General features: G+C 47.2%; 1 protein-coding gene across 2 annotated transcripts; it reads left to right on the forward strand.

Annotated features, from left to right (window-relative positions):
• The first annotated feature begins 57 nt into the window (after nucleotides 1-57).
• Nucleotides 58-27,149, forward strand: ZNF398 (zinc finger protein 398). Of its 2 annotated transcripts, none has more exons than XM_043872446.1 (6): nucleotides 58-552; nucleotides 3,730-4,125; nucleotides 11,186-11,312; nucleotides 12,195-12,308; nucleotides 19,725-19,838; nucleotides 21,036-27,149. In XM_043872446.1, exons 1-6 carry the CDS (start codon nucleotides 529-531, stop codon nucleotides 22,184-22,186), a joined length of 1,926 nt encoding a protein of 641 aa, XP_043728381.1. In that variant the 5' UTR covers nucleotides 58-528; the 3' UTR covers nucleotides 22,187-27,149. The 2 variants fall into 2 exon arrangements, with proteins under 2 accessions (XP_043728381.1, XP_043728382.1); XM_043872447.1 differs by having other exon boundaries at nucleotides 3,769-4,125.
• Nucleotides 27,150-27,304: the final 155 nt, after the last annotated feature.

A 27,304-nucleotide genomic window follows, 5' to 3' on the forward strand; every position in this document is an offset into this window, starting at 1 on the left:
CGGGGCCGGCTGATTGGGGTCCAGGAAGAAAAACACTTCCCAGAACGAGCCCCGGTTTGTGGCTGGGCTCCTAGTACCCATCTGTGGAGCACTCTCGGGGGCTCGTGAGAAAACGGGACCCCCTGGGTTCCGCAGCGGAGCCGAACGGAGCCGACCAGAAGCCCGGTGGGGCGCAAGTGGCCGCCGGGGCCGGCAGGGGGCGCGCTGCCGCGGCTGGCGGGCGGCGCGTCTAGGCCCGAGCGGTCCCCGGGGTGCGCTCGGTGCCCACAAAGCGCCAGCTGAGGGGTCGCCGCGGGCCGAGCGAGTGGGGCCGAACCCGCCCGCCACCCGAGCAACGCCGCACGGCTGCCCGCGTCTCCATCGTGTCCCCGCGCCCCGAGCAGGCCGGGCCCGACGGGCGAGCGAGAGCCCGGGCGGGGGAAGGCAGGGCCGGGCGCGCGCCGCCTGCGGAGAGGCCGGGGGGCCGGCCTGTGTGGGGCGGCGGCGGCGGCGGCTACTCCGGCTCCGGGCCGGACAGCGCAGGGGGCCATGGCCGAGGCGGCCCCTGCTCCGGTAAGGGTGGCTCGCGCCGCGTTGAGCGCAACGAGCCCGGGAGGGTCGGGGCGCCTAGGGCTCTGAGACCCGGACCCGAGGGGAGGCGGGGGGAGGGCAGGGAGCCGGCCTCCTGTCAGGCGCGGGGCCGCGGAGTTGGGCGCAGCCCCGACGACTGAGCAGAAGACATCTCTCTTGGGGTCCCGCCGGCAGGGGAGGGCCCAGGAGCTGGGGGAACCCCGACGCCGAGTGCGGGTCTGGGACCGCTCGCTCTCCGCTTCGTGCGGTCTCCGCACCTCCGTGCGAGTCCCCGGCTCCCCATCCCGTTTGGAGGTTTGCAGCAGAGACAGCCTCTTAGCCCAGTGGGAGGGATGAGTTCAGAGACGACCGCCCCACCCGCCCCCGCCTGCTGCTAGCCCCGCTGCAGGACGCGGGGCAGGGGAGGATGGTGGCTTGATTTGATGTTTTCATCAGCCGTTCTCCAGCCCTGGGAGCGGACCCCACAAGAGTCACCCTCGCTGCAGCACCCCCACCCACACCCCGAGCCTCGTGCAGCCCAAAATGCGGGGTGACGGCAAGTTAGGTGTGTTGAAGGACCGCGGGAGCGCAGGGATCCCCAGTACCCAGCGCGTGTCGGGGGATGCCGGACACACAGGAGGCCCTCTGTCGGGTTGCCGAGTGCAGGTTTCCGAGCGCGGGGTTACCTTCTGCGCGTTTATTCGTTCAGCGGATGTTTACTGCAGGCCGGCCGCGAGGCCAAGCCGGCTCTATCCGTGGCTAAGCCAGCGGAGCGGGCCGTGACCGTCCCTGCACCCAAGAGCTTCGTGAGAACCAGCCAGGGACGCGTCAATACCAGGACCGGACAGGGGGGCCCAGGATTTGCCGGCTAAGAAGCCTCTGCGCACCCCAAGTTCAGCCATTGTAGTGGCTCAGGAGCCAGACTGGCGTACTGAGTCGCAAAGTGAGAGGAGGAAAAGGGGAGCAGCAGCAATGGGGCGGGGGCCAGAGCAGAGGGGACCTATTTTTCCCCTTTTGGATCTTGTTTTTCCACTATGGTAGAGACGATCGTGTGTCTATGCTAGCCCTGTCCAATAGGAATATAATGGAAGCCATATAGATAACCTTACATTTTCTAGTAGTCACACTTTAAATTTATTTATTTCTTTGTGGTTTTTTTGCCAGACCCTCTGCAGTGAAAGCTGCCGAGGTCAAACCACTAGGCCGGCTGGGAATTCCCAGTCGTCACGTTTTTTAGAAGTAAAAAGAAACAGATGAAATGAACTTTCAGGATAGGTTTTATTTAGCCCCGTGCATGCAAAATATTTCAGTGTGTAGTTAGTATTAAGAAATTATCGATGAAGTTTTACATTTTCCTCCTCATACTGCGTCTTTGAAACCTGGTGTGTATTTTATACTCACTGCACATCTCAATTGAAATAAGGGCATTTCAGGTTTTCAGTAGCCACACATGGCTACCATATTGAACAGTGCAGGTATATCCCATGGAGAACACTCAGGAGGGATTGAAATATTGACTGAAAAAAAAGAGATAAGATCAGTGTATTTTAACATGTGGAAGGAGGTGGCATTCAGAGCACAAGGTTTTGAGTAGGATGAACCTTTTTCCTGAGGAAAGGGAAGAAGAAAGCATATAGACTAAGCCACTGAGTTTGAAGTGAGAAGGAGTGTGAAGAAAAGAGAAAGTTGAGAGAGACTCCCCGGATTCCCACTCTCCAGGGTCTAATTACTCTTAATTCTCAAAGTAGGAGGCCATGTCATCTCCTGAGAGGCAGGGGGCCTGCAGCAAGCAGGAGGCTTACTGCTCAGCCTGCGATCCCTGAACCAGCAGTGTTGGCATCACCTGGGAGCTCGTTTAAAATGCAGACTCTCAGTTTTCCTCCCAGACCTACTGAGTCAGAGTCTGCATTTTAAGGGGATCTCCAGGTGTGCTCATTAGTTTGAGAAGCGCTTTACGGCAGGTTAAAGAAGGCCAGGGGCTTGTAGTGGCCAGTCTGTGGATAGGAAAAGAAACGTGGTGGTAGGGGGCAGAAACCAGACAGTGTGGTGTTCCTGCTGAGCTTAGAGACCAGGAGTGCGTGGTGACACCAGTTTACCCTGTTGTGCGACTTCATTTCCTTGGGCTTCCCAGCCTCCTTCCAGGAACAGAGAATAAGAACAATTGATTCAAAGCTGGAAGTTAGCCGAGCCGCTGAGGCAGAAAGAGAAGTGAAGGGTTGAAGTTAGCTGAAATGATCAGCCAAGGAAGAAAGCAAAGCCTGGAGCAGGCCGGTAAACCAGAAGCAAATGGAAGGATCAAGGGTTCAATGGGATCACAGAGCAGGTGAAAAGAGAATAAGGTCGTGGGAGAGATCAGAGGTTGTGGCCAGAGAGCAGGTTATCAGATTCATAGTTGGAAGGCTTTGCAGAGATCATCCTTGTCCAACCTCCTCTATGTTGTAGGAATTTCATTTTTTAAAAAAATACACTCATGTTTCAAAGTATGCTCAAAGTATGCTCAAAGTGATCGGGGGAGCCTGTTATTTTCTTGGAAAGACCTAGTTCCATACTCATTTATACAGATCAAAGTTTCCCTTCCCAAAAATTCAATGTTGGTTCTAGTTCTGTCTGCCCTCTGGAGAAACACAGGGTGGATCAGATTAAACAAGTCTGTTCAGCCTTCGGTTTTATAACTTGCAAGTATTAGAAAAGAACCACCATGTTTTCTCCACGTGCAGCATTCATGGCTTATTCAACTACTACTGCCTGATATGGCTGTGGCTGTCAGCCAGGTGGTGGACAAGGCCAGAGCGTAAGTCAGTAAAGAAGGGGTTTATCAGAGGGCACGGAGCTCAGTGAGACCTGGAGAGATCCTGGTGCGCTTCGAGCTTTTGCAGAGGCAGAGGATGCCACCGCAGCCTGGCCCCTGGGCGGCCGGCTCAGGGCCTTCCACCCCAGGGAATGCCCCAGGCCGCTGCTTGGTCCAGTTTCACCTGGTCACTGTCTTAGCTCATCCACCCCTGAGTTCTCTTGGCTTTTGGTGCCGCTGAGCTCCACAAAGATGAGGCTTGAGCAGGCAGTACTAAACCTGTACTTAGAGTAATCGCGACTGGCCACGGAAGCAGCGCTTGTATGATTTTGCTTTGGATTAGGGCCCCTTCTAACCCTCGATGTCTCCTCCCGTCTCCCCACCACGCACAGACTTCCGAGTGGGATTCCGAATGCCTTACCTCCCTGCAGGCGCTCCCTCTCCCCGCAGCCCCAGCGGCAAACGAAGCTCACTTGCAGACCGCGGCCATCTCCCTGTGGACGGTGGTGGCGGCCGTGCAGGCCATTGAGAGAAAGGTGGAAGTCCATAGCCGGCGACTGCTGCACCTGGAAGGCCGGACCGGCACGGCAGAGAAGAAGCTGGCCAGCTGTGAGAAGACAGTGGCGGATCTCGGAAACCAGCTGGAGGGCAAGTGGGCCGTGCTGGGGACCCTGCTCCAGGAGTACGGGCTGCTGCAGAGGCGGCTGGAGAACTTGGAGAACCTGCTGAGGAACAGGAACTTCTGGATCCTGCGGCTGCCCCCGGGCATCAAAGGAGACATTCCAAAGGTAAGCCTTGCACTGCTCTTGGGGGGTGCAAGCCCTCGTCCTTATTGTCGTTCAGTCGCTCGGTCGTGTCTGACTCTGCGACCCCATGGACTGCACCATGCCAGGCTTCCCTGTCCTTCACCATCTCCTGGAGCTTGCTCCAACTCTTGTCCATTGAGTCGGTGATGCCATCCGACCATCTCATCCTCTGTTGTCCCCTCATCCTTAGACTGTTAGTAACAGGCGGTCTTGGTCAATCAGTGAGGCCGAAGTCACCAGGAAGTGGCTCTCTGTGTCTGTCTATTTGGGAAGCATTCCATGTTCAGTTTACATGTTCTGATCATGGGAAATGTCAGACTTCAGACTGGAAGACTCTTCTTAGCCCAAAGTTGGCTATCCGGCAGATGGATTTTTTTTTTTTCTTCTTTCTCCTACCCATTATCCCCAAGTCACTTTTTTTCTGTATTAATCTGTCCGCTGCAGTCTTGATTGGAAACAAAATTAAATATCATTGAAATCAGTCAATTTGAACTTGTTGGCAATTCCAGATTAAAAAAAAAAAAAAGAGGACAGAGGAGTGAGATGTAGAATCAAATGGTTGGTGTAAGGATGGGGGGCTGTCTGTGGGGCTAGGATCCATGGGGGGCCTGTCCTTCACCCTTTACACGGTGCGCTGTCCTGCTCAGGCCCGGCCTCTCCGGAGGGAATAGCCCATAAAGCAACAGGAAATAAACACCATTCTTGAGTTCTGGAAGACAGAGACAGCTAGTTTCCAAACATGCCCGTTTATTTATTCATTCATTCAACAAGTATTTCTTGAACATATACTGTTGGCTTGGTATCTAGTTCTCGAAGGCACAGCAGTGAACAATTCATGCAAGCTCCCCTGGAGCTTAAATTTTAGGGGGAAAGACAGTACAAACAAACAAAATAAATCCATTTAAGGGCCTCAGTAAAAAATGAAAGTGTTATCTGGTGATTTCTTTTTTAGATTGGATGTCAGAGAAGGTCTAGTAGAGGAGCTAGTATTTAGGCTGAGAGTAAATGACAGGAAGGACCCTACTGGGAGAAGGTCTGAGCGAGAACCTTCCAGGCAGAAAGAATACCTGGTGCCAAGTCCCAAAGGCACAAACAAACTTGGAACACCGAGAGGAAGGAAAAAGGCCAACCGGCTGGTTTGCTGTGAACAAGTAGAGCATGGCCAGAGACAAAGGCGGTGACTCGTTTAGGGCAGGGTTTTTCAGCCCTGGTTCTACAGGAGTCATCTGGGAGACTTTGAAAATTCTGATGGGCATCATGTCTGGATGTTCTAACTTAGCAGGTTGAGGATGGGGCCTAACCATTGATCTTAAAACTCCATAGACGATTCTAACATGGGACTCTGGTTGTAAACCACCAATGTAGGGCCTTGGAGACCAAGGTGAGGAATGTGGTCTTTATCTGAATTAGAATGAGAAGGTTGGAAGGTTTTAAGTGGAGGAGTTATATCTGGTTTATATTCTGAAAGAATCTCTTTGACCGCTCTGTGAAGAATGGCTCATAGGGGTAAGAACAGAAGCAGGGGGAAAACTGTAAGGCAGCCGTCAGGGCAGGAGGGCCAAGAGTGACTTTGCTGAGGGTAACAGCAGTGCAGAGGGAGACAAGCGTGCAGATTGAGGACGTTTTGATGGCACAGTTGACAGTAAGATTTACTGATGGGAACTAGGGAATGAGGAATTAAGAACAATAGTAATTATAAATTTACTGCGTGATAATTTCTGAGCACTTACTGTTGTAAGTACTTTGGTTACTTTCATAAGAAGCCTAACTTGAGCCCAAGCTCATGCAGTCAGTAAATGTAAATAGCGGAGTTAGATTGTGACCCAGTTGGCTCCAGAGCAGGTGGTCTCAACCACGGACTCTTAGGTTTTTGACTTGGAGGTCTGGGCGGATGGTCTTGGTGTTTACGGAGGGAAGGAATTGGTGCCCCTTTGGCAGCATTAAGTTTGAGATGCCCGGGATATGTTCAGGAGTGGTGCTAAGTGGTCTCTGAAGCTCAAAAGTGAGAAATATTTGGAAATCATTGACGTGCAGATTGTATCGTAAGTCATGAAGCCAGAAGTGATGACCTCAGGAGAGAAGGTGGAGAGGCAGGAGAAAAGAGTCCAAGGACCAAGCACCAGGGGAGGGAGTGGCGGCCAGTGAGTGTGTGGGCCACAGGGTCAAGGGACAGTGGTCGTGTGGGCAGATATGTTGCTGAGAGGTCTAGAAAGATGAGGATGGTGAATGCAGTTTGACAACACAACTTTGCTGGGGACCTTGCAAGAGCTGTTGCAGGGCAGAGAGTGGGGGATAGAGGACTGAGCGTGGGGTCAGGGGGCAAACAGAGAAGATGGAGACTTCCTCAAGGTACAGGGGTGAGCAGGTGGCCGGGAGGGTCAGACTCAGCCTCAGAGAGAGCCTTCCTCACTGTGTGTATGGTGTGTGTACCTGGGCACCTCCCAGAGTTCTTGGGAGTAATTTAAACTTGGTGTTGGGCCATAAGAATAGCAGAGAAGGTAAGTTAAAGCTACTTACTGTCTTACCTAGGTAAATGGATAGTATCTAAACTGTCCTTCTTAAACTTCAAATTTGTATATAAAATCATGTGATTCCTCTCAAAGATTATTTCATGAAATTAAAATATATAGAAGATTTACCAGTTTGAAATATGGGCCACAGGGACACTTTCGTGTCCTTGATTTGTTGAAAACGCTCCTACTCTGACCTTATTTTTGAATGCCACGTTCAAAATAATTCTCCCTCAAAAATCATTTCTTCATTTTAATTTTTGTAATTGTGGTAAAATATATGTGACATAAAATTGACCATTTTAGGGGAGAGGGAGTAAAAGAAAAAATATTTACCATTTTAGCCATTTTAAATGGACGGTTCAGTGGCATTAAGTACATTTCCCTCTTAGGCATCTATCACCAGCATCCGTCTTCAGAGCGTCTTCATTTTGCAAAACTTGAGTGATGTACCTATAGATCCTCCCAGGACCCCCTCCCCTAGCCCCTGGTGACCCCCGTCTTGCTTTCCATCTCTGTGACTCTGTCCGCTCCAGGTCCTCATCTAGGTGGGCTCGTACTGTATCTGTTTCCTTGTGAGGGAGTATTTCCCTGGGCATGACACCGTCAAGATTAATCCATGTCAGGGCAGGTGTCAGAACTGCCTTTTTAAGGCTGAGTAATAGTCCACTTCTCCCACAGTGTCAAAGGCACCAGTTCTTTTTTTCATTACATCAAATGTCATTGGTGAAAAGTTTAATAACAAATCAATTCTCATTTGTAAGGAATAGTTTTTTTTCTCTCTCTGGAAGCTTTTATCTTCTATTTGTACTTGTTATGTCTTGGGTGTAGGTCTTTTAAAATTTATGTTGGGCACTTGGTGTCACCTTTCACAATCAGAAGACTGATTTTCCGCTCTGGGAAATTTTCTTCTGTGATTCTATTTTTACAATCTTTTGTTTCCCCCGTCCGCATTTTTTTTTCTGTTCTCTTTGTGGAATTACTGTTTGACAGATGATGGATTCTTGTCTTTATCTCTTTAACTTTTCCTTCATATTTTTCACCTTTTAAACTGGAGTTCTGTTACTTTTCCTTCCAACCTTTCTCATTTTAACAATTATATATTTAATTGTAAAGAATATTTATTTTCTCCTTTTTTAAACCAGCCTGAATTTTTCTTTTTTAATGGATATAATATCTACTTGAATGTCTCTGTGAATATGTGTTCAGTTCAGTTCAATTCAGTCACTCAGTCGTGTCCGACTTTTTGCGACCACATGAACCACAGCATGCCAGGCCTCCCTGTCCATCACCAACTCCCAGAGTTCACCCAAACCCATGTCCATTGAGTCGGTGATGCCATCCAGCCATCTCATCCTCTGTTGTCCCCTTCTCCTTCTGCCCTCAATCTTTCCCAGCATCAGGGTCTTTTCAAATGAGTCAGCTCTTTGCATCAGGTGGCCAAAGTATTGGAGTTTCAGCTTCAGCATCAGTCCTTCCAATGAATATTCAGGACTGATCTCCTTTAGGATGGACTGGTTGGATCTCCTTGCAGTCCAAGGGAGTCTCAAGAGTCTTGTCCAACACCACAGTTCAAAAGCATCAATTCTTCGGTGCTCAGCTTTCATTATAGTCCAACTCTCACATCCATACATGACCACTGGAAAAACCATAGCTTTGACTAGACGGACGTTTGTTGGCAAAGTACTGTCTCTGCTTTTCAATATGCTATCTAGGTTGGTCATAACTTTCCTTCAGCTTTTAAAAATTTTTTTTAATCTAGGATTTCTTTGCAGTGTATGTTCATCTTGATGCTGTTAATTTTACTTGTTTATTCATTCATTTATTTTATTTTTTGGCTGCACTCTGGAGCACAGACTCTAGGCACATGGCCTTCAGTAGCTGCTGCACTCAGGCTCAGCAGTTGTGACTTGCTGGCTCTAGGGCATGCGGGCTTCAGTAGTTGTGACACATGGGTTCAGTAGTTGTGGCACATGGGCTCATTTCTCCACAACATGTGGAATCTTCCCAGACCAGGGATCAAACCCATGGCCCTTGCATTGGCAGGTGGATTCTTAACACTGTACCACCAGGGAAGTCCAGTTTTACTTTTTTTTTTTTTAATATTTGTTTAGCGGCAGTGAGTCTCAGTTGCGGCTCACACTCTTAGTTGCAGCATGTGGGATCTAGTTCCCAGACCAGGGATCAAACCTGGGCCCTCTGCATTTGGGAGCATGGAGTCTCAGCCCCTGGACCACCAGGGAAGTCCCAGTTTTATTTTTTAATATTGAGTGATCCTTGGTTGTTTGTTCATATGTATAAGCGAAGGATTTGGTTAATAGGGTAATTAGAGGAAGCTTGCATTTTTCTCTACCACCGTGTCAGCCTTTTTAACCAAAGGATCTTTCCTTTGCACGAGAGGCTCTCCCCTTAGATGCCCCATGTAGGTGGGCTTTGCTTTAGGGTGCCATGCAAGGAGCAAACAAGCAGTGTGGGGGCCACTCAGAGGCCAGGAGTGAGGCAGGACTCTTAAGTTGTCAGCCCCACACCAGGACCCCATACTGTCTCCAGACAGGTTTTTTAATTTCTTCAGAGATGAGGTCTGGGTTTTAGCTTTGGGGTAAATGCTGCTTTACCAGGGCTGATGAGGACAAGAGAGGGGGCCCTGCTGTCCCGAAGATAGACCTTCAGACTGCAGTTTCTAACCGCTGTTGCTCCTACCAGTGTCTCTGCCAGCTTTGGGCTTGCAGTTCTCTGCATTCCTCGCTGCAGTCCTTCCCTGTGCGTTGTCAGAGGTGCCTCTTCCTCGAACCCCAGGCCCCAGCCCTGACGCATCCTCTAGGTCTCAGTGAGAAGCTCGTCAGAAATTCTGATCGGGGACACCCTCTCCTTCTTGTTCTTGGTACCGTTACTGATATTTAGTCCCTCCTGGTCTGACTTACTGTCATCTCAATGATGGGTGGGAAAGGCAGTACCTGTGTGTCTAGTTCACCGTCTTGAACCGGAAACCCACCCTGATCCTTCATTTTTGCCATCGTTTTATCATATGTGTTTCTGTTGTAAACCTTCACAAATCTTTCGTGTAGTGAGGTTAGATAAAACTTGACTATTGAGTTTGTCTACATTTGCCCTCAGCTTGATTTTAGATGCTGAGCAGGATGTGAAATGAGTAGTTTACGATGCTAGTAGTTCCTAAGGAACAAAATTTATGGTTGATGACACAGATGAAGCAATTAGAAAATGTAATTGCCTCACAGAATTGTATAGACCTTTATATTTTAAAGGATATGTGAAGTTTATGACGATGAGTATCTTTTTATTGAATTTTTTAATTTGGGGAGGAAAAAAATACACACACACACACAAACACACACACACACACACATATATATGTATATATATATATATGAAGTTACCAGGAGTCTTTCATCCTGTTTTTTATGGCTTTAATCTCTCTCAAATCCTTATGGTATTACTAGTAAGGTTTTTATATATAAGATTCTGTTGCCTAGGTATTTCTATTTTTTTCCACAGTCATTTTCCCCCTCTTTTCATTTTAGTCTTTCTTGATCATGCTGTAGGATTTCTCTCAGTGGTCACTGGTATTTATAAGTTAACTCATATTTAAGAATAAAACTGTGGAAAGCTCACAAGTGGGTGAAGGAAGAATGAGCTGTTATGATGATGGCAGAAGTAGAGAAGCTTTACACTAGGTGACAGTGCCCACACCTGGTACCTTAACACCCCAGGCCCCTCTTGGATTTCTCTACAGAGAGACATATCCATTTGCCTATGGATAAGCTCCTAGCTTTGAACAACATTATGCTGGAAGGTGGGGTTCCTTATGACCATTCCCTTCATACAACCTCGACTCCAGCTAGGCAGAATCCATAATTGTTCTCTGAATGCATTCTCTCATTTTCCACGCTTAAGTGTTTTTCCCGTTCCTGTTAGGCCTGTTTGTAACCTACCTGTCTGTTAGGACTGACCAAAATCCCACCTTTTCTAGACTTAGTCCAGCCTCTTTATAGCTGTTTCCAAAATCTGTTGTCCAGGTCATTAAGCTGAATATAGTCGTATGCTTCTTTTAGACTGAAACTGTATATTTATAATTTTGCTGCTTAAGATAAGCCTCGTACTTCATGGATATTCACTATAGGCTCTGTTCTGTGAATTAAATACTGCTTTGCATTTGTACCTCTCTCTATCGGTGACTAAAACACACAGCCTTAAAGTTTGTCACAGTGAAAACGTCATCAACTCTTGGAGGTTAGATCTGTGTCTTAAGTTTTGCCTGTATCCTTTCGGCATCTCACATAGGTTTTTTGTAACTAGTAGGCATATATATAGTTGGAGACGGAAATGGCAACCCACTCCAGTATTCTTGCCTGGAGAATCCCATGGACAGAGGAACCTGGCTGGCTACAGCCCTAGGGTTGCACAGAGTTGGACACAACTGAAGCTACTTAGCATGCATGGAGGTAGAGATGTGTTTGTAGTAGAGTGCTTGAATTGCAGTGAAAGAAACTAACCCCAATGTATTATAATTGCAGGTGCCTGTGACATTCGATGATATCTCCATCTATTTTTCCACTCCAGAATGGGAAAAATTAGAAGAATGGCAAAAGGAACTTTACAAGAATATCATGAAGGGCAACTATGAGTCTCTCATCTCCATGGGTGAGGCTAAGTTGGCACCGTTTGAATGAGGGGACTTGAATGGGAAGTCTCAGAGCAATCCCTTTTCCTCCAGTGTCCTCATTTTCCCTCTGTCCTCATACATTTCTGGTTCCAAGCCACCAAGATGTTCAGTTCAGCCTTGCTAAATAGGAAGTCACAGTTTCGCCTTCTGCCAAGTCAAGGGGCAGAGGGTGAAGTTCAAGGTTGTGGGTGTGCCAGCTGCAGTGGTCTCCATGGTGTCCTTCCTGTTTATGGCCTCGCCTCTCCTCACTGAGGCGCACGCGCTCTTAGTCCATGGAGGCGGCAGTCTGGCCATCCGTGGGCCTCGCCTGTCCTCGCTGAGGCGCCCTCAGTCTTACTCCATGGCGGCGGCAGTCCGTGGCCTCGCCTGTCCTCGCTGAGGCGCCCTCACTCATACTCTGTGGAGGTGGTAGTCGGTGCTCAAGGAGCACATGAGCCTTTCCCACACATCACCTCTCCTCTCACCGCTTTCCCAATAGACACCAGCCATGGTTGGAGGTGAATGGATGGGGAGAACGGTTAGACCAGCGGTCCCCACCTTTTTTGACAACAGGAACCGGTTTATTGGAAGAAGACAGTTTTTCCACGGAAGGGGTTGGGGCTCATGTTTCAGGTGGTAATGTGAGTGATGGGGAGCAGCAGATGAAACTTCACTCGCTCACCCGCTGCTCACCTCCTGCTGTACGGCCTGGTTCTTAACAGGCCACAGACTGGTCCCGGACCAGGCCTTGGGGACCCATGTGCTAGACTCAAAGAAGTTCCCTGGGACTGTGGGCCTCACCGCCTTCAGTTCAGCTTCGATGGCCGTTATCATCCTCACTGATCACTTGTCATACCCTCTTTCCCATTTTCCTCTCCTAGATTATGCCATGAATCAACCCGATGTCTTATCTCAGATTCAGCCAGAAGGAGACCGTAATACAGAGGACCAGGCTGGGCAAGAGGAGAGTGGGATTCCCACGGACCCCAGCGAAGGTGAGTGGAGAAGAGATATCCACCTCTTGTCTCCGTTTCCTGGTCAGAGGTGACGGCTTGGAGCTAAGGTAAGCAGGACTTGGGGCTTCTGGAGCCTCTCGGTCCTAAAGCAAGGAGACTGTGAATGGGTCAGCAGGCCCTGGAAATCACCTTGTCCAAAGCCTTCACCCATCAGTAGCACATGCCTGAGACTATTGAGGGAGCATGTGTCCAGCTGTTCAGAAGTGTTGAGGGGATGGGAGTCTGCATGGTCCCTCAGGAATGCCCTTAAAGGGCAGACCTGATGATGTCCACCTGGTCACAGTGAATTTTGCCCAGTCTGGGAGCCAGTTATCACTAACTAACTCTGCCTAGGTTTTTTTTTTCTGGTTGGCAGCTATTTGATATTGTGTGGGGAAGACTGCTAGCCCAAGTCCAGTTGTTATTTCTCTCAAGTCCCATCTGTTATCAGAAAAATTTCATATAGATTTTGTTTGCTAGATAGAAATTTCATCCTCCAGACATCTCTGTGAGATGAATATCTCTGACAACCCACCCCCATTCCATGCACTGTTATTTTTTCTAACATTTTACTATGAAAATTTTCAGTCAGAGAAGTTGAAGTAATTTTGCAACGAACACTGAGATACCAGTCACTTAGATTCTATCACTAACATTTTATTCTACTTCTTATTACATGTGTGTCCATCTCTGCATCCCTCTGTCCATCCATCAATACATCCTCTTTTCTGTGTATTTTAAAATCAGTGCAGATAGCAAGACATTTCCTCCTAACTAGTTCAGCATGGATATCATTAACCTAGAGTTCAATATTTGTTTATATATTTTGTGGTATACATTTTATATACAATGAAATACTCAAATCTCAAGTGAACTTTCTCTGAATTTTGAGGAATGTATATGTCTGCCACACATTGTTTTTAAGAATGTGTAGGTGATTATATTTAGGCAGTGTAACAGATTGAATTTTATTAATCTCTATACCTTGGATATAAATAGTGAGTCTAAAATCACATCACAAATAAAGATGGGTTATTTGATTGCAGAAAAATTCATTATTGGAAGTGGCTCCTTGGTCAACTTTATTAGTTACCTGACATAGACCTCAGTGAGAAAATGAGTATATCATTTTATTGTTTGGGGATGAATGGAAAAGGTGTAAGTAAATTGGTTTGTGATGATACTTGAAAGTTTCATTTAGCTGCCTTTTTGTCAATTTATTTTTACCTTGGTTTTTAAGACTCCATTTGTGGGTAGTCACCTTTTATGCTTTAATACATTTTTACTTAAAATTAACAGTGTAAGCATTTAATTTATTTAATACTCTGGTTTTATTCTTTGGAATTTTAGTTTGCATTGGTAATTACCAGCCTAGGTATTTACCTGAACTTAAAGATAGGATTCATAGAATTTAGACTGATCAATATATAGCATTTAAAAAAAATCATACATGTCTAACCTTTAGAACCCTTAATATTTTCCCCCTTTTAGGTTTAATTATATTTTCATGACTTTTTATTCATTTAATTCAATTGTTTTCTTTTGGTTGCTCAAATTGTCAACAACTGACTTTTAAACCATCTCCTGTGTCCTTTTAGTACTGCCTCAATACCTGTTTTCATTAAAAAAAAAAAGTTCCAGACTCTGTTGGGGTTTCTGAGACTTCTCCTACACTGAGTAATTGCTGGGAGAAGACATGGGCCCCAGCATATAGTCATGCTTAGGGCTGAGATTTATTACAGCGAAAAGACACAAAGCAAAATCAGCAAAGACCAAAGGTGCTCAGGGTGCAGTCTGGAGGGAACCGGGGGCCAGCTTCAGGGCCCCCTTTCAGTAGCGCCTCATAGACCACACTTAATTCCTCCAGCAACAAGCTGTGGCAACACACATGAGTGTCGTCTCCCAGAGAAACTCTCCGGAGACTCAGCACCCCAGGCTGGTCCCGTAGGCCTCCTCTGTCTGACATTTTCTGAGATTCCAGACTCCCAGAAGGGGAGTGGATCTTCAGCATAAACCACGCTGTGCAAACAGCTGAGACCCAGCGAGGCACTCTTAACATTGAGGAGAGCCTGAGATCAGCACAGGAACTGCTTGTCAGCCAAGTGCCAACCTTGGGAGCAGGCCTTCCAAGGACAGGCAGTCTCAGGCCTGCTGTGTTAACATGGGCCTACTTTAGATTTTCCTTCTCCCAACATATTAAAAACGTCCTGGTTCCTTTCAGTGGAGAATAGTGTTACCTGTCTAGCCGTCAAGGTGCCTAACAGACTGTCCACATGGATGCCAGGTGGATACTAATGCTGGGCCATTTTAGAGACAGGACTAATCAAATATTTTTTTCATTGATTATTCTTCACTCTGTTTATATCATTTTCCCCATCTTGTTCTAATAGGAAAAGAAAAGAAGAAAAACTTCTCATTATTGAGCAAGCAGCTGCCCTCTTCTTTAACATCATCATCTTTTTAAAGTTAAAAATTTTTTTTTAAATTTTATTTATCTATATATTTTTGGCTGTGCTGGGTCTTTGTTGCTGTGCCGGCTCTTCTCTAGTTGCAGCCAACGAGGACTGCTCTCTAGTTGCGGTTTGAGGGTTTCTTATTGCCGTGGCTTCTCTTGTTGCAGAGCATGGGCTCTGGGGCACTTGGGCTTCAGTAATGGCGGCTCCCAGGCTCTAGAGCACAGAATCAGTAGTTGTGGCACAGAGGATTAGTTGCTTCTCAGCATGTGGGATCCTCCCAGATCAAGGATCAAACCCATTTCTCCTTCATTGGTAGCTGGATTCTTTACCACTGATCCACCAGGGAGGCCCTTCAAAATTAATTTTAACACACTTTGTAATTTGTTAGTAGACCAGTATGTTTATATTAAAATATTGATGTATTTTTAGAAACAATTTTCTAAAATATGTTTGGATTTTATCCATATTTCTTATAAAGCCCATATTTTGTTATCTTACTCCATTTTAGAGGTTTAGGAAGAACTGTGCATTGTAATTAAGTAAAAATATATACAGGTAGAATAGATTTGGGGATAGTAAGCATACCATGTGGCACCCCCTCCTTTTTATGTCCAAATATCTTGGAATTCATTTTATATTCTGTTGTAGTCACCATTGTCTGAATCTGATGAAGGAAAATAAATTATGATTCCTTCCAGGAAGCAGTCATTGGTGCCTCGTATTTTAGATAAAATTGCTTCCAATTAGTAGAAAATAGTAGTGAATGAGAGAATGCAGAAAAATATAAACCTGAGATTTTCTGAAATTCTTCTTTGTTACTAGGGCCAAAATGCAGACCAGCTGTGTATGTGTGTGTGGCCATTATTTGGTCACTGATAGTTGTAATATTGAACTCCAGTATTTTAGAATTCTTTGGAGAAAAGCCTTAACTAAGAAGTTCAGACAGAATAATAACTAAAAGCCTATTATCTAGCCCTTCTTCTAGTTTGGAAGCCTTGGACCTGAGCCAAGATTCTAGAAAAGTAAAATAAATTCATTCCCAAACTTGCAGCCCAAAGGAGACTTCTTTGCTCATCATTGATTAGGGTGCATCACCCTTATCTCCTTTGTCACTGCTCACTCTTGTCCATCAAGACCATCTTTTCCTAAACAAAATCAGTGACTAAGACATCCCAGTGTGATAAACTCTTTATTTTTGTTTAGCCTACATGCAGACAAGAATTACCCTGGAAATAAAACTTAGCTTAGTACACAAATACACAACATAGTCACCTACTGTGTTATAGTTCCATATCTGCTTCCTGAAAGTTGCAAAAAGAGTTTTGTATCTTTACCAACAGTAGTTTCATGTACCGGGCATTTTCATTGTTGCTTAAGAATTCATATCTCAGCATCAGTTCTAACTCACTCAGTTCATAATACCTTTGTACACACCCCAGAACCTCAAGGCTCCAGCTCCTTCTCAGACAGCTTGGGCCCTACCTGCTTAAAGCATACATGATAACATTCAACCAGCATAGACATTAAAATTTTATATTTTCTTGTGATCCACCTTTCTATTTTAACCACCTCTCGAACCTAAAACCTCAGCATTTCTCTGTTTCCTCTTACCTGATCAGTATTTTCAGTTTCTCTCTTCTCTGGCTTTCCCCAAAGCCTGCTGCTTGCATGAACCAATGGTTTTACTTTTCTTCTGTGTCTCCTTAAGTGTCCACTGTTACGGTCCCCCAGGCCTGTGAGGAGGTACTCCAGGTGCCCTTGTGGCTGGGCCAGCAGTCGCCCTTCTGTCACCAGGCAGGTGACTGCACGAGGCCCCCTGACCACTCCAGTTCTCCTGCTCCTCTCCTCTCACTTCCGAAAGGTGCTCAGTCCTACACTCCCATCACTCCCGCCGAGTGTAGTAGACACACCTATTACATGCACTCAGTGACAGCAGTGCTAAGATCCAGCTATTTAACAAAATAAACATTCACTTCATTGTACTAACCTAGTTAGAACTTTAGCATCAGTATTCAGGAAGACCCCGGCTTACGTTCCCGGGGCTCCCCAGGTTCAGTGAAGGCATACTGAACCAGTGACGGTAACAACAGTAACCACTCCCATTTCTGGAGAACTGACTTGTTGTTTCAGTCCTCCTTAGCTTTTACGGTTGGCTGCTGACTAATACTGTAACAAACGATTGGAAGGACTCCACATGCCCATCAGGGGAGATGCTGAATGCACAGTGGTGCAGCTACAGAAAGGAATGAGGAGGGTCTGTGTATACTGCTGCAGACATGCATCCCGGAATATATTGTGAAGTAAAAAATGAAGGTCCGAGACAATTGGTGTAGTATGCTTCTTAAAGAGGGAAAAAATGAAGATGTATGGAGGATTAAAACAAAAGTCAAGGAGGATGGCTACCTATACAAGGAAAGAGACTAGAGATGGAAGCTAGATCTCTCTGAATGTATTTTATACTTTTGATTTTGGAGCCTTGTATATAATTTACATAAAAAATAAGATATAAAATCAAACACATGCTGAAAAAACTAAACTGTATACCACAAAAAATCTTAAATTGAGTCAATATTTTTGTTAATAATACTGGTATAGTTTTGAAATGTACATTCAGATAAAGCAAACATGCAGTGTTATTAGGAACCAAGATTCTCGGGATAAGAGAGAACAGATACAAGTATTAAATCAAAGCAGTTAAACACTGTAGTTTTAAATATGGTCATAAATATTAATATAAACTGATTATATTTTGTTTTTCTAAATGGTATTTTATAGCTCTGTCTGTTGAAAAGACCTAGAAGCAGTGACAACCTATTAACAGTTGGCATCCTATCATCCAGATTGTGGTCTCTAAATTCCATTTCTCAGATTATTGATTGTGTGCTTGGAGCAGAAAACATACAAGATGAATCTGGTCTAGTTTGTTATACCAGAAATGAAGGAAACTAGATATTTGATGATGAGAAAAGACATAGAACTGATCTGAAGGGGCTCCTCCTAGCCCAAAAGGGACAATTTGAGCATTAAAAAGAATAATGACTTGAACTTACTTCTGGGACAGAAACAGATTCACAGACACAGAAAACAAATTTAATGTTACCAAAGGAATTAGTCAGGGGTGGGGAGAAGGAGATGAATCAGGAGTTTGGGATTAACATATACACACTACTATATATAAAATAGAAAAACAACAAGGACCTACTGTATAATGCAGGAAACTATATTCAGTACCTTGTATTAACCGATAATGGAAAAGAATCTGATAAAAAATACATATATATATATAACTGAATCACTTTACTGTATATCTGAAACTAACACAACATTGTAAATTAATCATACTCAGTTTTAAAAATGGTTACAGAAAAGAATAATGACTGCAATGGATTGAAACTCACCAAATATATAACATTCTATGAGTTCATTATGATAAACTAAAGAAAAAATAGTCAAAACCACTTGAATCACATTTGGAGGTTCTAGCGCACTAACTCGTTATTTAGAAGATTGATGAATGAAGCAGTTAACATATATACATATATATATATATATGTATATATGTTTATAAAATCTTGGAGGAAAAAAAGATAAGGCTGGACTGTGGTTAGTACACTTCAGCCTCGTAGCTCAAAGTAGGAAGTTGGAAAGGCAGCCCACAATGTGCACAGAACCCTGTCTTCTCCTGTCTGCATAACCTGACAGTCTGTTGGGCCTTGTCCAACCTCTTATTTCTGCTTTGTGTATACCTTTAGATCCCAGCAGTCTCTAACTGATTTAAAAGGCATTGAGCAATAACAGTGAGTTCTGTTCATTTGCTAGGAATAAAACCATAACCTGCATACAAGGCTTTTTTGATAAATAATATAGAGAGCTTGAATTAACTCTCTGGACCCTGTCAATGTGCCAGCTTGTTCTTTTAGGCCAAAAAAGGCTATATAGACCTTGGCTGGAATAGCAAGCACAGCTGTTTCTGTACTGATCAAATGAGGCATGTTATGTGCAAAATCTTTAGAGGCTGTTCTTTTTTCTTTTCCAAAAGAATCCCCAAGGCCTGAGGAACTTGCAAATACTATTCTCCCTACTCTCAGGGTTTAGGAAACAAAAACCTGTGTCATTAATAAGCAAAAGTAATATGCTGTCTTGAACGTGGAATTGAGAACCTGAAAAATGTTTCTGAGCAATCAGATCTGTGCTTAAACCTGATTTTGTAATTCTGATAATATATTTGTTTTTAAATTAACATTCTTAAAAAGTTTTTGGTCAATCTTGTTTGTTTGGTTGTTGGGTTTTTTTTTTTTCCTGTATTTTAAAGTAAACCTTTGATAATATAGTGTTTCATTATAAGTGTTTCCTTACTGGAAATTTACTTAACCTCTGTGGGCCCCCCTCTAACTTAAATGGAGAGGCGATCCCCTGCTTTCTTATCTCATAAAAATGCTGTGAGAGAAAAATGTGAAAACACTCTGAAAGTAAGTGTGCTGATGAAATGAAAGGTACTCATGCTTCTAGATGATTTTAGGATGTCATCTTCAAACTAAAAATTTTGATTTGTTTTGAAGGGTTGGGAAGGTCCCATGGAGAAGGGCATGGCAACCCACTCCAGTATTCCTGCCTGGAGAATCCCATGGACAGAGAAGCCAGGCAGGCCACAGTCCATGGGGTCGCAAAAAGTCGGACACGACTGAGCGACTATCACTTTCACTTTTCACCACCAAAAATAGTGAATCAAGGTGAGTCTATCATGGAAAGATTCATACATTTGGTTTCATTTTGAATTGGTTCTCTGGATGTTATATGTGTTTTTGTTTTTTTAAGGCTGATTTTGTTTTGTTGTTATAGTTAATTAGAGATAAATATTGGGGGAAAATGTAGTATTCAGCACACCAGCATGATTATTTCCACTTTCTGAGTCAAGTCCTGAAGACATTTCTCTTCCCCCGACCCGCCCCCCCACAAACAGAGCCTGGCATTTCGACATCAGATATTCTGTCTTGGATTAAACAAGAGGAAGAGACCCAGGTTGGTGCTCCGCAGGAGCCCAAGGAGAGTGACATGTGCAAAGGCAACTATGCTGGTGAGTACTGAGCCTCCCAGACCCAGAGTATGGCAAGACCACCGAGTAGAAACCGCAGGGGAAGTGGGGTTGTGGAGGCAAGGAAGTGGGTGAGGAATGAGAAACGGGGCGGGAGGGGAGGCTTGTTCAAGTAAGAAATGAAACTGAAATCCAACTAAGATAAATTTTAAGTGAGAAAACACACTCTTAAGTGTGAAGACAAATTAGAATTGTCAGAGGAAGAAAAGGAAGTACACGCGGATGAAAAGTATGAGGGTAGAGGAGGGCAGAAGAACATTGGAGGATCGCGTAGAGAGGACCAAAGCGGGAGGGGGTAGGGGAGACAAGCTGAGGCACAATTGAGGGTGTCAGTGAGGAGCTCTCCCTAAGGACAAAACCAGGACGGGAGAACCACCTGTCTTCTAAGACACTTAGCGGCGTCTGTATTTTGCCATCTGAACAGAAGAGAATCTCAAGGTCAGGGGAGACACAATGGTTCATGCAACTGAATGCAACCTATTAATCTTCTGTGCTCTGCTCAGACCCTGGAAAATAAAAATTAAAAGAGAAAAAGAGTTTCTGCTCTTCCATAAGTTTTGTTGGAGGGACACATTGCAGTACTAGGCATGCCTATTATTAAACGTCAAGGGTGTGTGGGATGGATGACTTATACACAAGAAATAAGGAGTCTGGAGGACATTCCATCAGTTATCCTTTAGGTATTTAGATAAAGCCTGAGAAGACGTGACGCTGGAACTGGCCTTAGAAAACCGGTACCAAGTGCTTGGGTGTAACCTGGGAAGCTGGGAATGGAGGGGTGCATTCTACCGAAGGAGGGCAGGGTGAGCAAAGACACAGGAGCAGAAATGTGTGCTGTATTTTCCAAAAGATAAAGGGACAGAGAGCTATATTGAGGGGTTTATATCTGATGGAGTAAGGAGGAACAGGATTAGATAAAAAGATGATTTTAGGCCTGGTCACAACAGGCAACAGAGAACACCTGAGTGTGTGCGCCAGGACACTGAAAGTCGCTGGAAAGAGGGATGCCAGGTCCCTTCCTGTCCAAACGGAAGCACCGCAGAGGGTCAGTAGCAACTCTCCGGTGATGGGCCGGTTTCAGCCCTCTGCTGACTTCCTGCTCTGCGCCGGGCAGGGACCCGGGAGAGCTGTGGGGGGCCCGGGGGGTGGCCGGGTGTGACCCTGAGCCCTTTCTTGCAGACGAAGAGCTGGTCATCAAGGCTGAAGGCCTCGCCAGAGCTTCCCTGTGCCCCGAGGTGCCTGTCGCCTTCGCTTCTCCACCAGCAGCCGCAGCTAAGGAGCCGTTCCCAGACGTGGCCTTCAAGAGCCCGCAGTCCGCGCCCCTGGCGCCATTTGGACGTCCAGCCGCCGACCTGGCCGAGGCCTCGGAGGGACAAGTGACCTTCACGCAGCTGGGCACCTACCCGCTGCCGCCCCCGGCCGGGGAGCCGGTCTTCTCCTGCCACCACTGCGGCAAGAGCCTCAGCCAGGACCTCCTGCTGACCCACCAGTGCGGCCCTCCGGGCGAGCACGCCGCCCCCTGTGCCCAGTGTCCCAAGCACTTGCCCCCACCGGCCGACGGCGGCCCCCCGGCCCCCGCCCGCGAGACGCCCCCCACCTGCCCTCACTGCGCCAGGACCTTCACGCATCCGTCCCGACTCACTTACCACCTTCGAGTCCACAACAGCGCCGAGCGCCCCTTCCCCTGCCCCGACTGCCCCAAGCGCTTCGCTGACCAGGCGCGCCTGGCCAGCCACCGGCGAGCGCACGCCAGCGAGCGGCCCTTCCGCTGCGCGCAGTGCGGCCGCAGCTTCAGCCTGAAGATCAGCCTGCTGCTGCACCAACGCGGCCACGCGCAGGAGCGGCCCTTCTCCTGCCCACAGTGCGGCATTGACTTCAACGGCCACTCGGCCCTCATCCGCCACCAGATGATCCACACGGGCGAGCGGCCCTACCCCTGCCCCGACTGCAGCAAGAGCTTCATGCGCAAGGAGCACCTGCTCAACCACCGGCGGCTGCACACGGGCGAGCGGCCCTTCAGCTGCACGCACTGCGGCAAGAGCTTCATCCGCAAGCACCACCTGATGAAGCACCAGCGCATCCACACGGGCGAGCGGCCCTACCCCTGCGCCCAGTGCGGCCGCAGCTTCCGCTACAAGCAGACGCTCAAGGACCACCTGCGCGCGGGCCACGGGGGCAGCTGCGGCGGGGACCGGGACCCCTCTGGACCGCCGCCGGACCCCCCGGGGCCCCTCCTACCCGGGCTGGAAGCCTCGGGCCTGGGCGTCAACCCCGAAGGTCTGGAGGCCAATCAGTGGTATGGGGAAGGCAGTGGGGGAGGGGTTTTGTAAAGCTGTCTCCTTTCAGGGTTATCTGTGTGGGCAGGGTAGGGGAAAGAGGAAAGCCCCACCACCCCGCACCTCGTGGTGAGGACTGCTTGGCACGTCGAGGAATGTGGGGTCCTGAACGCTTGATTAGAGCCGAGCTTGAGTTTCGGAACTTCACAAGAGCACCACGTTGCGAAACCCAGGAAGACCTGGAAGAAAGCCCAGCTTCCCCATCTTTTCAAAAAAAATATGACCTAAGCAGAAGTTAGAAGAATGTCTCAGAGAGGTTGGAAAGCAAGGTTCAGCCTCTGGTGATCCATCACAGGTTATGTTGAGAGTGGTTGAGCTCTGTGTAGAGTCAGGTGCATGGAAGAGCCTCCAAGCCCTGGAGCCCATTGTGAGGCAGAGAATGTTTGCCCGAACCTTCCTCACTTCCTTGGTGGTGTGATGGCTGCTGGAAGCCAGTGCCCAAGCCCTCCCCCCTTCTCCTGCTCCCCTAGCAGAGCTCCAGTGTCCTGCCCCGCCCGAAAAGATGACTCAAGACTGCCTTCCTAGGTCTCCCAGAGTAATCCTTCTAATATATTTTGTTTAATATTGAGTGAGCAAAAATCTTGACGTTAAAAGCTTCCTAAGGAGAACAATTCTTTCATTAGCTTAATTCGAAGCATCCAGGCTTTTACTGCCATTTAAGCTACTAGAAAGCTTTGCCAAGGTCCTGGTTAAAAACTTGGAGGCAGGATATGCAGCCCCAGCTTTAAAAGCTAGAGATCCCAGGGAAATGACAGAAAAACCTAGAGTTTGTGCCTGAACCATGTTCCTCAGAGCCACTTATATGTCATATTATTCCTTATCGTTTCAAAGCCAGTAAGCTGGCTTTTCCATTCCTGGTGTGTGATATTCTGACAATCATCAACGGAAAAGGCTACAGCACCTTCTAGAAGCATTATAGAGTCCTGGAAAGTGCCCACGGCCTCTCAGCTTTCACTTCCTCAGTAGTGAGATGACAGTTACAGTGCAGGTTTTTTGAGCTGGCATTGCCTGCTCACGACCCGCCCCCGGTGATGGACAGATTGAGGGGCTTCATAGACCCCTGAGAGCTAAGCACCAGATGGGGCGAGGACAGCCTGGCAGCTTCTTGCCGCTGGCTTTGCTTCTGGGGAACTTTGCCACCGTGTGTACCTTTGTGAGGGTCAGTCAGTCACCAGGAAGCGTCTGAGCCTGGTCCCACTCCTAAGCGACTCTGCAGTTGGGCCAATTTCCCTTTACAGATCTCACAGTTTCATCTGCAGTATGAGGCTGGTGAAAGGAAAAAAGTGAACCTTTAGGATTAAAAAATACATATATTGTGGTACATTCCTTCTCCTGCCAAAATCCTATCTCTATCTCTGGCTGTTATCCAGGGAAAGCAAAATAAGACAGCAAAATCAAGGCAGAGATGTTCTTGCTGAAACTTGACTGAAATCAGTTTGATTTGTTTTTGACTCTCGGTTGGAGACTGGGATAGAAGACAATAGCGCAGAAGCCCCAAGTCCTGGGCAGAAAAGTTGTTTGTACCTCTGGTGCTCTCCTGTTTCCCCGGAACCTCCCTATCATGACTGGGACAAGGTCTGCGAGTATTTAAGCAAGACACTCTTGACAAATGATAAGGAAAGGACCCGTTTTCCCCCTTGTCACCCAAGCCCACACTTCACCCTGCCTAGTTATGTGTGACCGCACTAGGAAAAAGTGTCAGCCCAGCCAGCTTGGCTCCCGGGAGGGCTCTATCTGAACATGCTGCTCTCTAGGATAATCACATGTATAAAATATCTGCTCTGTGACATTCACAACACCAGGTATCACAGAAGGCCTAAGAAACGTGTGTGAGACCTAGTCCCTTGTCGTAACTTACAGTCTGAAGGCAAGTGTATGGGACATGCTGAGGGAGATGATGAACAGAACTTTGACATACCGGATTGAAGAGTTTTCTAGCTAGAACCTGGATCCAATACCATGGAAACTGGGGGGTCCTGGGGATCTCAGAGCCCGAGTTCCAGCTTCACGGGTAACCACCTCCCAGCCAGGAACCCGAGACTGAGATCCAGCTCTGGTTTGCATCTCCCTAACGAAAAGGAAGAGGAGTCACGGTGCTGGCCCCCTGGGAGGCTCCTTTCTGAAGACGCGGACTTGCATGTTCTCCAGGGGTTGCCGGAGAAGACACCCCTGCCTGCACTAGATGTGGCGCTGGACGAAATGACCTGGAGAATCCTCTTTTACTCGAAGGTTTCCTGAGGACACAGAGCTTATTAATGAAAGAGACCTGGGGATTGAAATGCTGCAGAGAGGCCCCACAGTCCCTGTTGCAAGGAACTCCAGCCAGCCGGGACCCACAGTTTGGCAAGAAGTGAACAGAGTTCACATACCCATGAGGCAAGAGCCATGAAGCTGAGTGAAAGGGAATGGCAGGGTCAAGCCAGAAAGATAGAAGTGGAGGTTATCCAATCATCAACCATCAAACAGACCAGGGGTGCAGCCACTGTACCTTCTTGTCTCCTTTCCCTCCCCCAGTCTTCTCACCACGTAGAAATCCAGGCCGGGTCTAAATTAGAATTTGTTTGCTTGAGGTGCAAAAGTAGATAAGTAAAAAAAAAAAAAAAAAAAAAAGACCACTGGGAAAGATAAGTCCAACAGAGAGGTTCCAGTGTGTGGAGAAACTTAGCTCATCAGGGGCTTCTGAGACAAACCATACCCTTAACAGTATCTGAGGATTGGTCGTCCCGACTGGACTCAGTAGGAAGGAGGAAAACTGAGAAACGTGCACTCCATCAGTCTGCCCTCTGGCTGGGAAGTGTGTACTGTCACACACCAACAGGCACCATCTCTGCGGAGTGGATCCAGCTGTTGACTGTAACCAGATTCATGCTTTGCTTCCTTACTAGATTTTTCGTTATCACCGTAAGATGAACCTCTGGTTCTGCTGCTGATGTGAACTTAAATGGAGTTTACTGTCTGGAAAGTGAAAGAAGATGACTCTGATCTTTCATGCTGGGTGTTTGTTACTAGAATGCCCTAGCCGGGCTCTGGCTGCTTGATATAACTTCCTAGCAGTGCTTTACAGAACTTCTCTCGCCATTAATAATAGCCTGCAGACACTTCCCATTGGGGGGACTCCGCTGGGCTTCTTTCTGGAGCATTTTTAAATATTTGGGTATCCATGGCTATCTCAGCCAGAACCAGACTCTAGAGCTTACCTGGGAGTAATAAATGTTTACTGTCTCAGTCTTAGAAAGTCTGGTTGATAAGAGAGAACCCGAGTCCCTTTATTTGTTCACTCCAAATGGGATAGAGAACCCACATTTCCGCTCACATGTCCTCTGGAGGAGGAGCAGAACACACTGTCTCCCCGCCCCCCCCCCCCCATCCCACACTGTAGCTTCTTAAACAATGAAAAGCACCCTCCTCAGCTGCCTAAGGACCACTGAGAAGCGGGGAGAAGTCAGACTCTCCCAGAATGTTCTCACAGGCCAGGAACTCTGTTACCCTCAGCGCCATGGTCTCTGCTCTTGGTGGAAACCTTTGACCCTGCTCTCTTCATCCTACAAAGGAAGCAGTCTTCTCACGGGGTTTTACACAGAGGACATTCTTTGACTTGGGGAGTGTCAGATTCTTACAAGCGGAAGATCCTCCAGTTGGGGCACATGGGTGGGAGATGGGGGCAGGGAGTACTCAGGCCCCACAAGGACACGTCTCGTAGGTTAGTGCAGCTTAGTGGTGTAGGGCATGGGTTCGGCCCAGACCTAGCCGAGTCCTGACGTGGTAAGAAGTGACATAACTATTTAATCATCATGAGTCTAGTTTTCGTATCTGTAGCATAGAATGATGCTAGGTCTTGGACGTGTCAGGGTTTGGGGGGAACCTGTGAAAGTACTTGGCACAGAGCCTGGCACGCAGAGGTGTCAGATTGGCAGCGGTCAGGAAAGGTGCAGGCCAACCAGAGGGGGGACTGATGGCACACTGCAGAAGCGCATGACCACCTGATGACTTAGCTCCTGCCTCCCATCTGTTGCTTCCATTTAGACTGTTCTTTTGCTCTTACCTTTTCTGTATCTCCTGGCTCCCTTAAGTTTGTGTGTGCTGTGACTCCAGCTGGTTCAGATTCTAAGATGTGGACTGTGGCCCTTCTCCTCTTGTAATGTGTGTGTGTGTGTGCTCAGCTGCGTCCGACTCTTTGCAACTCCACGGACTGTAGCCCACCAGGCCCCTCTGTCCGTGGGGTTTTCCAGGCAAGAATACTGGAGTGGGTTACCATTTCCTACTCCAGGTGCTCTTCTCAACCCCAGAATCAAACCCTCATCTCTTGCATCCCCTGCACGGCAGGGGGATTCTTTACCACTGCCCCGGGGGCTTCCCTTCCTCTTCCTAGACCAGGCCACTGAGGTCTCCAGCCCGCCCTTGGACTGGCTGCCCTTGGGTCAGTTCTCATCTTGGCTCAGTCAGCCATGTCGGGAGGGAGGGTCCTAGGTCCCTCCACGGGATCTGGGGCTGGTAGACCCTCTTGGGAATGGGCTGACGGTGGGGCGTTTCCAGTACTGCCTGGAGAGGAAAGACTCTGCTTCCCCTGTGTCGGTCTTCCCTGAAAGACTTCTGCTCCAGCAGCACCACGCAGACCAGAGCTCATGGCCGGTGCAGAATGGACCTGGAGGTGCTGTCCCTGTTATCTTGCAAAAGAAGTAATTTGTTACTTTCTGGGGTGTTATTCCTCCTTCCCAGCCAGGCTCCACTTCCTTTTCAAATAGGTGACTCAGGCCATAATTCTATCTCTACACACATACACAATGACTTTTGTCACATTGCCTCTTGAAAACAAAAAATTACTCCGCCCCTTAAGACCAACCCCCTCTAAAGAATACAGAGAGATACAGTCAAATCAGAGAGGACTCAAAAGCACTGTCCTGTAATGTTCGTAAAATTGCCAGGTTACATTTCCAATAAAATATCTGATAAAACCTCATTGGGCTACGTGGCTTTGTGTCTGCTATTAGCAAAGCCAGCATTTACTGAGAAATCCTAAAAATGAAGCTACCCAAGAACTGGGGCCACGTCTTATTGTGTGTCCCTCCTGGTGTCACATGCTGTCAGGAACGTGGATCCTTGATGGATTAATAT

This window comes from Cervus elaphus, chromosome 18 (assembly GCF_910594005.1).
Source record: "Cervus elaphus chromosome 18, mCerEla1.1, whole genome shotgun sequence".
NCBI classification, from domain to species: Eukaryota; Metazoa; Chordata; class Mammalia; order Artiodactyla; family Cervidae; genus Cervus; species Cervus elaphus.